Raw genomic sequence first — 11,767 nt, forward strand, 5'->3', positions numbered from 1 at the left:
TTTTTTTTTTTTTTTTTTTTTGTGGAAAAGGAATTTAGCTAATGCTTATCCATAAGCGACATACTAGAGGTTGGCCCTCGTCCTGTTCCTGTGTCGCATTAAATTTGTACTGTGCATGTATTTTGAGTGGTCAAGGGGCTACAATTCGTCCACTATTTTTTGTTTCAACATTATTTAAATCGTCTTCATAAACATCCTTTTTTTTTTATCTTTTTTTTAAAAATTTATTCTAACACTACTAATAGGTAAAATACATATATTATTATTTAGTCTGTTATCTTTTTTTTTTTATCTACCTTGTAAGTAATTGTTAGAACTTGAAGAGGGACAAGAAAAGAGAATTAAACTGAGCTGTTCAAGAAAGATGTACAACAATTTAGTAAATATTAAGATAGAAAATATTACAGAAAGTGAGAAAAAAGATCCTTAATTTACGACCGTCGCCTCTTTTTCGAGTTATCCCCCTGATGCGTTGAATCCATGCGCTTTCTATGCAAACCATAATAGCTAATACTACATCACCAGCCCAAAGTTTCTATAAAACTATGGGACTTGAATTCACCAGAAATTTTATCTCAACGATTCCCCACAATTCACAACATCACTTTATAAGGATTTTTCCAATGGTGTTAGTGGACACTTGTCGGTTCATTAATCATAATTATTGCAATTCCTACATTTACATTTTTCTTAAAATTAATTATACTTTTTTAAATACTGATACCTGAAATCCTTCTTAACGGGTGTTTATTGAGCCAAACTTACACTTGAAATTCCAATGGTGCTGGTGGACACTTTGTTGGCTAGCCAAACCACTTTTATTAGTTCAATTTATCGTTACAATATCAGTATTCTGCATTATATTGAATGGAACACCAATTGATTCAATCAAAGGGAGATTTGAGTTCTACTTTTTCTAATTAAAAAAGAAAAAAAAAAACAAAAGAGATTCTTAGCTGACAATGATTGTTTATGGCAATGGCAAACTCCTTACGTCCCACAGTAATGTCCCGGTTTCCCTAGTTTAGATGCCACCTACCTGATAGTAAAAGGAAAGAAGGTGAAGCAGAGGGACCGATTTTGATTACGTTAATATTCATGCTTAGCACTAATTGCCACTAATGGGGTTGCTTTTATTAAAGAATCCATACATAGGCACAAATGCATCATGGACAATCGAATCGCACTTGTGGGTTGTGGAGGACAAATTCAGATTCGAACATTCAATCATAGTCACAGATACTAAACAAATAGAATCAAATCATTTCTTATCCATTTACAGTCCTTTTTCTCATCTAAGTGATTCAATTTTCTCAGCAGTCTATAAATTACAAGAGTCGTCTATAAAGCTCTCTAAGTGATACAAAATCCATAGTATAAAGTACTGATCCAGGCAAGCTAATTAAACAAGCCATTCAGATACTAGGTTCTATGGCCAAGCCAAGTTTTTGGCAATGGAATTCTCCAGTTCCATATGTCTACTGCTTTTTTGCCTTCCTCTTGGTGCTCCTTGCCTGTGCTTTAGTCATTCTGTTCTGCTCTCATGAAACTCCATCTTCCTCAGAATCCAAAAGTGATGCAGAAGAAAAGGAAACAAGAAACTTGAGCGCTGTAGATCCAGAGATGATCACAGTATTAGTAGTCTTGCCAGGACATGCCAATCCCATGTACGTAGCAAAGCCCCTGGCTTCTAGTACTGCTGCTTCTGCAGCTAACCACCTGTAAATCATGTATAGCTTTTTAGCTTTGAAGATGGATGTTTGACTGTAAATTTGGAACGTTTTCACCATGTTTGTATTGCAATACAAAGAATCTGACCAAATTTTCCACGGCTTTTCAAACAGTAGCATCGGGATTTTCAATCGTGATTCATGAATGTCAAGAAATCTATCATGTCATATCTAAGATGTTTGCACTTTCCAGCATGCTTGTCTTAAAATCCATCTGCATTTTTCATTCTATATATGTCTTCTAATCTAAGTGGATAAATAGTACAGGTACTTTACTAAGTCAGGATTTACAACTGGCATCGATCATTTCACACTGTGTTTCTAAAGATTTGTTTATAGCATCTGAGTCGTTTTTTTTTTTTTTTCTTTTTGCTTATGAAGATCAATCAAGACCTTATCCATTGTTGCAGCTTGATTAATCTTTTCTGAATTGATAATGTATAAAGAATTCGAATTCGATACATACCTGATGCCACTTCATATTGGCTTGTTCTGCATTGATAATGTATAAAGAATTCGAATTCGATACATATCCGATGCCACTTCATATTGGCTCGTGTTGTAGTATAAGATTATTTTGACTCTTGGATGTAGGAGGAAAAAGTGTAAAAATATAAGAAGTAGGAGGTACAGGACTTTCTTTTTTTTGTCATCACAGGGAGTATCCCTTGTGGACTAATCTCCCTTCGTCTGTGCACCCGCCTCCCAAGATACACAAGACAGTAGAAGAAATCGAACCACAATCACATGGTACAGGAACCTAATGAGGCAACCCAACACCAGCCGAGCCGACCCCGAGGGACAGGTACAAGACTTTTCTTAGGACAGCGAAATTTTACTTGGTTTCATTGAATTTGATTGAGCCATCGTCAGGAGTAACAATTGTGGTTTGCTAATTCAATTTAACCTCTTCTTTTGCATGTTCATTTTCACACATTTCCTTTACCAATCTTTCTCCTCAATACTGTAGCTCGGCTCCAATCCTGTTGCTATTCGGGCACTGAACTACTGTTATATCTAATGGTTGTCGTGGTCAACAAAAAACTGTACTCAACAGCGAGTGGCACTTACCACTAGGCCCAACATCCCATGATTGAAATATTAAAAGAGAGCATGACTATTAATTATCCAATTATTTCATGTAAATCACGCAGTATTAAGTCAAGTAATTGAGAATTGGATATTTTTGCTTAAAAAATACAATTTCCATGCATCATTATTTCTTTTTTTATCTTCTTTTCAATTCATTTGGAAAGAAGAAAAAGAAGAAGAAGAAGAAGAAGAAAACGTCTGGTTCAGTAATAACATTTTGTCATCAAATGCCCTAAACTATAACAAAACCTTCAGAAAGCACCTGCAATAGTCTTTCTTGAAACAGGAAGAGTTTTTTTTTTTGGGGGGGGGTGCGGGTTTGGTATATACAGAAGGGACAAGACAATTAACGGGGAAAAAAAGGTGTGTGTGACATCAGGTTTGTGAGGACAGATCGAAACAATTTCAGCCATGGCAGCAGCATACAATAGGAAAATTCATGGCAACATAGGAAACTAATTGATTTGAACAAATATGGAAAGAGAAAGCAACAACTCCTACTGAGACAAAGAGAATTCAATCATATCCCAATTTGACTAAATTTTACTATTATCATATTATTCCTTTTAGGAACTATGCAATGTGCACCACATTCTTAATTCAGATCAGCAATCCTAAATGTGAAAATCGTCAATTACTAGATCTTTCCAGCTTTCTGATGATTTTTGTTCTTTTTGATTAAGAAACATTTGCTTGTTCACATGGAGCCCAAGACAAGTGCAAGTCAAGATACGATCCACCAAAAGGACAACCAACAAGAGTAACACAGTGGCCTTACTTGTCCGGTATTGCAATTGATCAATAAGCCACAACAGAACAAATGGACGTGGGGAACAACTAAAAAGGGGTTGGGAACAGTGTATGTCCCATGCCATTTGGGGTTCTTTCTTAAGTCTCTTTTGTTCCTTCACTTGAAGCTATATCCGGACCCATGAGATGAGATGTCCCAAGAAAATGAAAGCTCTCCAATTTTTAACATGCATAAAATACAAATGACTGTTGCCACTTCATGTCAATGCCTGCAGCTTTGAGATCATCACCTGTACAATGTTATTTCGATCAAGTTTCTTGGTGCACCAATTTCAAGCATACTTATTACTATAAAAAACGATTTGATTTCTGACACTGTTCTAATACTTCAACTTACTGCTTTAGACAAAGAAGATTATTGGACTTTATCTCCAGAAGGATGAATTCGACATTTTGAATCAAAGTCTTGAAATGAAATTTTTGGTATTGCAGGCTTTATCTTGAGAATGGTAACTTGAACCGCTTGCATCAATATGTACTTCCTTTAAAATTGTGGGAAATTTTCTAGCACAGTAGGATTAAATCTACACAAATACTCCCCAGGCATTAAAGATCCCTAAAAAGTGCCTAGCATGTGAGCAACAAGGCATGATACTCGGGAAAATGACAGGAATTTCGGAAAGGATGAATGCAATAAATGAAGCAGTATATGTTTTACTTTGAATGCTAAAGTAGCCTGACCACATAATGGGCAACTATTCTGGATACACGAATTACCTAACAACCGAACGAGACTCGTACATTTACACCGTCCAAAGCCTTGCATTCTCCCTTTATTTTAAAAGCGCAAGAAACATGTAGTATGTGGTTTATGAGCAGACCCCCTAAAGGCTAAAGCAAAGAAAGTTGAGAATTAAGAATCCTCTGGGTATATCCTGATCTAGGTATAACTGCAGTTTGGTTCTTTCTTACGTATTACTCCCTCTCAAAGTAGAAAAGCTGCATCCTTATTTATTTCATGGCGTTATGTTTTATTTGACATGACACAGAAGTGATGTACCCAGTAAAATTAATGAGGAAGGCGATAAAGAAAGAAGAAGTTGTTTCTCTCTAACCCACATTAAAACCAAGGGCACAACTCACATATTCTCTCAGTTGCACGTAGGGCTATAGGCATCTGTGTATTTGCATTTAAGACTAGCTTTTCATTGATGGCATGACCAGAGTAGTAAAAGTTGCATGTTCTCTTCTCTTGGTTAGAGGAAAAATCAAAAACATGTCCTTTCAAATTCAAGGAGACTTGGCTTGAGCGGTGTTTTTATGCTTTTTGTATGACACATCTCTCTTTCTTTTGGCAGCTTCTAGCTGTACTGGTGATGTAAAGTCAGGAAAAATAATTAATTGGCTATTTAGATATCCAGGTGGTGAAATTTAATCCAGCTAATAAAAGAGAATAAAATAAATAGTCGGTTGTGTTGCTTTCAAAAGTATAAGAGAGGCATGTCTGTTGTTCATGATAGAGCTGTATTGGTCAGACAGGAGAAAGCACATGTGGTTTTCACAGGTGTTTTAGTTTAGTTCTTACGCTGATCACCACCTTGTATCTCTAAAACACTACTGTTTCTTGGTTGTTCTTCCAACCTTTCTTTTAGCCCTCAAAATGGATTCTTCCCTAGTTTTTGGAGGTGCAGAAGAATGCCACAGCAGTGAATCCGGGTGGACTATGTACATTGGCTCACCTGTGCAAGGTGAGGAGGATGATGATATTGATCCAAGTGGCTATGATGCTCATGGAGAATTTGATGGTTTAGCTGAAGAAAATCATAAAGCTAATCATCATGATGCAAATAGTGATGATTCTATGGCCTCTGATGCTTCTTCTGGTCCCAGTCATCGAGAGCAACCGTGGACGGCTGGTCGCGGAATAACTGAATACTACAAGGGGCATGACGCCAATGTTGATGGAAAACATTGCTCCAGCCACAAAAGCAAGAAGGCGGGAGTCAAGAAGAATAGGCATGAGAAGAAGAATAAAGAGAAGGATGAGGCTGAAGTTGCTGCAAAGGGAGTCAAGTATTTTACACAAGGTAGTAAGGTGAGGAAAAATCTAGGATGTGGGAAAAGAAACTAAATGAACTGAAATCTCCATATCCTTCTTGCTGTGTCAGCCATCAATAGCAGAAGTTATTTTGAAGCCTGTAGAAATTAGAATCCTGGCATGAGCTTAAAATGTTTCCAATTAGATATGTTAGCAATTTTTGTACTTTGGCCATGCGATAAATATATTAATTTTTAGCACATGCACAAGTGCATGATTTTAAGTAAAGTATTCCATTATTATGCTTGAGAACAAGACACAAGCATAAGCTATTTGCATGTACTTGAGCAGGCGGGGGAAATGAGAATCTGATTGGAAAATCTCAGAATATTATTGTTTGTATGCTTAGAGCATCTCAAATAAGATTTCTTAATCGTATGATTTATTTTGTCTATGGTTCTCATGGTTGTATATGATTAATGCAGACATTAGAAACGATTAGTCAACATCAGCTGTAAAAAGTTATTTTAAGTTAAAAAAACAACAGGTTGTTGATAAATTCCATCCATGTAAGTTTGAACTTTGAACAGGCATAAACTGAAAAGCATCTACAGGTGTAGCCTCCACAACATCAAATTTTGTGTAATCATATGTCTGTGTGCTTGAGGGTGTTTCTTTTGCTTGGACAGAATGACCAGATCGATGAGAGAAAAGGAAGATATGCAATTCTATGATTTGCTCTCCAACAAATCTAGAGAAAGAATGTTTGGAAGACATCCTCTAAATAAATTTTAAGCCAAAAGACATCAGCTAATTAAAGGTTAACTCGAAATTCTTGAACGTTTCTTTTCTTGTCAGCAAATGATAATCCTTCCGTTGATCAGCAAGATAACAAAGGTGGTCAACCTCTAAAGGAGAGATCTAAGATCAAGGAAAGAAAGCAATACAATTCCTAACTCCGCAAACATCTCAGATCAATCCCTTATTCCCGCATCAATTCCCAGTTAGAAATTCTTGCAGCATTAGTTCTCTCATTTCATCTTCTTATATTTCAAGAGGGATATTTTAGCTGATTTAAGACAAGTTTATGAGCATCAACCAGCCGTGAACAACTATAGATATATTGATCAGGCAAAATTTGCTCTATGGAAAATGCAAATAATTGACTGAGCTACGCTTTCTCAACAGTCATTCACTTAAGTAGGCTCAGAAGCCATTGACAAAGTTGTGCACTTAAAATTTGCAGGACTTTCAGCATTTTCCTATGCCATATTGCCAACATCGCTGGTAACTTGATTAGCTAGCATCAAGAAATGAATGGACAATCAACAAAGGGACTAATAAAACATGCGATATTAAGGAAGAAAGAGAACCAGAAACCAACCTACACCGTCCCTCTACCATTGATGAGTAGGCAGAAAAGATGGAACAAGCCACTCATATTTGCTAGCTTGTACACAGCAACATGTATCCCGGAGATGTGACTATCTTAGACACTTATTATTATTTTTTTATTACAAACAAGGTGTTATAGCCTGAAAGGCACATCAACATAGGTGACTTGAGGGGTTGGACCAAAATTAACACCATAAAATGAAGATTTAAATTACAACATTTATGTACAGCCTGTCTACAGGGTGGCAAGCACTCTCTGAGAAAAATGGCCTCACTTAATTAAGCTACGAAGAGATTTCTGTAGCATAGAGTCTAACTAGTTAGTACTCGTACTATCACTTCACAGAGTTTTCAGCCCTTGTAGCATATAAAGACTAATTCCTGAAATTAATCTTGTGATACCAATAAATTATGCCGGTTGTATAAACTACGAATTCAACTTAGCTGATTAATGGAAACAATTCCTTGGGAATTTCAGCTAAAAGGCAGCAGATGAAAGGTGGTCACTGATTTTGATTGTTGAATAATAATTTGTTGTAAAACTTATAATCCTGTGATCCATCTGCAAAACTGCAGAAGAAGAAAATGGAACTATTAACCAAATTGTCTGCAGTGCAGCTCTCGTGGGACATATTTTGGTCTGGGACATGCAACATTCCTGGACAAAGTCAAGAAAGAGTCATGTGATCACTAATCTTTGTTCTTTTCCTAACCTTGACAATCATTCTTGAGGGGGAGGTGGACAGAGAGAATGACTCGACTAAATCATACAAAACTATCCCGTCTCTTTCCTGTGTCCACACTCCCTCGTGCATGTTTCCCTATATACGTTGAAGGGAATCATCACAGTTTTAATCCAGCCATAATTGGCATTTCGCACCAGCGCTATTAGGAGTTGAGGACAAAAGTAATTGCCCATGGCCCATGGGCTCCATCAATTCCGTTGTATAAACTGAAGAACAAGCAGAATTTTATCTGGTGTTGATATTAATTCCATCACTAAATACATGCTTTTGTGAATTGTTAATTTTTATGCTTTCCAAGAATGTTTTCTTGGCAGGTTGTAGCACTAAGGCCCAATGGATACGCAATTGTAACACTAGTAAAGTTGTGGGCTTCTTGAGCAAGTGTGAGGCTGAGTGATAATACTTAAGCTCGTGTTTCCTTTTAATGTTAAAAGATTAAAGCTAATGTTGAATCTTTAGGACAAAATGTGTACTTATAACTACCATTCACCAGCATTTCATCACCAAGCATCTATAGACTATAAGGCCAAAATTCTTGAATCCAAGATATAAGGTCACAGGTCTGATTAAGGCACTAGTGTCTCAAATTGTTCAGAGCAATGCAGGTGAGGTGGCATCAAGATTCAAGAGAATGAATTAGTGGGATAATCACTTTCTAGCAAACTATTCTGTTAAATTTAATCTCCTTTAGATTTAAGCCTTGGCCTAGCCTGCACTTCAGTCTCACTTGAGGTCTTCAGGTTTGTCATTGTTGCCTGAAAGTTCAGCCTTAAGGAGTACTAAGGCGGGGTTTTACCGGGCTAATGAAGTTTGGATCCAAACGAACTTCCTCTTCTTTGATTAGTTGTGACAACATCAAAAGATGAAACAAGAAATACATGAGAGTAACTTTGCAACATTTATACTATGGCTTGCCTGTAGACAAAGACTCAGCACAAAAGATAGACTTTGCTCATCGGGTGTGAATGTAGATCCATTAACTGGTTTTTGTTCTGCAGCTTCTGAATCTCCAAGTCATTTTTTTTCCCTTTATCCTTTCTCTGCTTATATAGGGGAGGAAGTGCAAAGTACTTGTTTAGTTTTCAGGAAAGCTATTGGACTGGGAACATGCAATTGATGGTTCAACGTTGCTCCAAAGACTCTTTTGCTTGCTATGTTTGAAGAGTAGCTTTTGCAGCTGTCGCGTACCATGTTTGGCATAGCAGAAATAAACAGGTTTTTCAGCATGTGCTTTATCCTCCCGAATCTGTCATTCAAACTATCCTGAGGGATTTGAAGGGTATTAGTTCAGGTTGGAGAAAACTGGAGAAAAGTTCAGTGAATACCAATCTCTGCAGTGATTTAGGGGTTCCTACTCAATTATCTGATGGCAAACTTTGTTTCGAGATCCTAGAGATAGCTACTGCAACGTTCTTACTGCCAATTTTGACGTTAGTTAGGCTCATTTGTATAGTGGTATACTTTTAGGTTCCTTTTCCATACATATTGCTGTTCTTGTTTGAGGGTTCTGCCCCAAACCTTGTGTCCTCCATTTGCTTATCAATGAGAAAAATGAGCTTACCAAATAAAATAGACTTTGCAACATGTGTCTTTCTACGTAGATGAGGTTGAGAATGAAAAATCTAGAAAGTCAACAGTACTGATATTCTCTTATTTGTTTGAAAAAAATCAGAATTTCTCCAGTGGAAATTAACATAATTCCAAGAAGCTCTGACCTCATTGAGAAGCTATATATTATGCTTATGCATTCATGTCTCGAATATCCTCAACTACCTACTTCACTGTGCATCTCTGTTGTGTATATTCGACCTGGTCACATTCTTAATACAGCTTGGACGAGCAGTAACTGTTTCTACAAGGTCATACATCAGGACCTGGAAAAATACAAACAGGAAATTATTCATGTCCTGTTTCTACGGGTTTTGACAATGACATATTGGATTGACTTGAATGCATCTTCTCTTGACTTACAATTTTTCCAGAGTCTTTACCAGAAAATTATAAGGAAAGAAAACAACATATAAACAGGGACAGATTCACACTACCACAACATATAAATAGACGACTTCTATTTCTTAAGCAGTGTGTGATGGTATCGAACAGTAACTAGGCAATAGAATTGCTAATAATGAAATGGATTATCTATTTGCACAAACTTATGCTTATCAGCAGAAAACAATCAGGAATAGATCAGCAATCAATCGAAGTAGTATTAATATTGATTGAATTGAGATGATACAGAATTGGCGGTAAAAGGAAAGAAAAATGACAAGAATGAAGGAAGAACAAGAAGAAGAATGCTTAAGGGAACAATTCCCAAAATTGAGCTAACAAATTTCTATCCTTCTCCTCTCTGTTCCTGGCCATTTTATAGCCAACTACTAACTAATTCTTCAACCACTTGGTCCAGCTTGTCCTCGTGATCCTGCTAACAGAATTGGTTGCAGAACCATTGCAGATCCACTTGCCCACTTGAGCTCACGTTTCTTGAGCATTCTCCCAGAGAAGGCGTGATTATGAACTCACGCCTTCTTTTTGCTTCCTTTGCTAATTCCACGTTTTCAGCTTAATTCTTCTGTTTCATGACAATTGCTTCCCCTTCAAACAATCTTGTCCTCAAGATTGGAAGTCAGGGAATTCATTCTCAATTTTTTCTGAATCTTCCCATGTAGCCTCAGCTGGTGTGGTTCCCCACCAGTGGATGAGCCACTGTACAGCTGCTGCATTTCCTTTCTTGGTGATTCTGCGATCCAGTATAGCTGTTGGTTGTACCCTCAGATGTCCTTTACCATCCATGTTAGGCAGTTGAAGCACAGGAGTTGCTTTCTCTCCTAGTTTCCTTTTTAGCAAAGATACATGAAACACAGGGTGCACCTTGGTTCCCTCTGGCAATTGCAGCTTATAAGCAACTTTTCCTACCTTCTGAGTAACCTGGTATGGGCCAAAGTACCTGGCAGACAGCTTGGTGTTGCTTCGCAGCTCCACTGACATCTGCCTATATGGTTGTAGCCTCAAGTAGACCCAATCTCCTACCTCAAAAGTCCTCTCACTCCTGTTCTGATCAGCATAAAACTTCATCCTATTCTGAGCTTCCTGTAGGTTCTTTTTGAGTACTCCATCCATTATCTGTCTGTCCTTTAGATGTTCCTCTACTGTGGCTACTCTGGATTGGTTGTATGATCCCAGAGCTAGCTGTGGGGGGGCCAATCCATACAGGGCCTCGAATGGGCTCATTTTAATGGCTGTGTGATAGGTGGTGTTGTACCACCATTCAGCAAGGGAGAGCCAAGCATTCCACCTCTTTGGTTCCAAGTGTGTCATACATCTAAGATACATTTCCAACACTTGGTTTACCCTCTCAGATTGGCCATCTGTTTGAGGATGATAAGCAGTACTCAACTGTAACTCAGTCCCCAACATGGTAAAAAGTTCTGTCCAGAAATGGCTAGTAAATACCTTATCCCTGTCGGAGAGCATGCTCAGAGGTACACCATGGATCTTGCAGATGTGGTCCATGAAGAGTCTAGCCACTGTGGGAGCATCAAAAGGGTGGGAGAGACTGATGAAATGTGCTGTCTTAGTGAATCTGTCCACCACCACCATAATTGTGTCCTTCTTTTCAGATACTGGCAGTCCTTCAATGAAGTCCATAGTTACATGACTCCATGAGTACTGAGGTATAGGAAGAGGTTGTAATAGTCCTGGATAGGCGTTGTGTTCATCCTTGCACTTTCTGCACACATCACACTGTAGTACAGCATCCTTGATAGCCTTGTGCATCCCTTTCCAATGGAACAATTGTTTGGCCCTTTGGTAGCTTGCCTGTATTCCAGAGTGTCCTCCCAGCTGTGAGTCATGTATGGCAGAAATGATCTTTTTCCTGACTTCTCCTTCTGAACCTACCACTATCTTCCCTTTGTTCCTGAGTATACCATCTTGGTAGGTGAAGTCTGATTGGCTATCAGGAGTCAGCAGCAGCTGTCTGATGATGTCCTGTGTTTCTCCATCTCCTTCAT

At 38.0% G+C, this 11,767-nt stretch overlaps 1 protein-coding gene across 1 annotated transcript; it reads left to right on the top strand.

Moving 5' to 3' along the window:
* The first annotated feature begins 5,232 nt into the window (after nucleotides 1–5,232).
* Nucleotides 5,233–5,794, top strand: LOC113768891. Its single transcript, XM_027313399.1, has 2 exons — nucleotides 5,233–5,667; nucleotides 5,741–5,794. Exons 1-2 carry the CDS (start codon nucleotides 5,233–5,235, stop codon nucleotides 5,792–5,794), a joined length of 489 nt encoding a protein of 162 aa, XP_027169200.1.
* The last annotated feature ends 5,973 nt before the right edge of the window (nucleotides 5,795–11,767 follow it).

Source organism: Coffea eugenioides, chromosome 4 (assembly GCF_003713205.1).
Source record: "Coffea eugenioides isolate CCC68of chromosome 4, Ceug_1.0, whole genome shotgun sequence".
Lineage (NCBI taxonomy): Eukaryota > Viridiplantae > Streptophyta > Magnoliopsida > Gentianales > Rubiaceae > Coffea > Coffea eugenioides.

Excerpts from the sequence above, each read along its gene's own strand:
- LOC113768891 (XM_027313399.1), top strand. The coding sequence starts at position 5,233 with ATGGATTCTTCCCTAGTTTTTGGAGGTGCAGAAGAATGCCACAGCAGT. Across the intron at positions 5,668-5,740 it reads ATTTTACACAAGGTAGTAAG|CCATCAATAGCAGAAGTTAT; the intron begins GTGAGGAAAAAT and ends TTGCTGTGTCAG.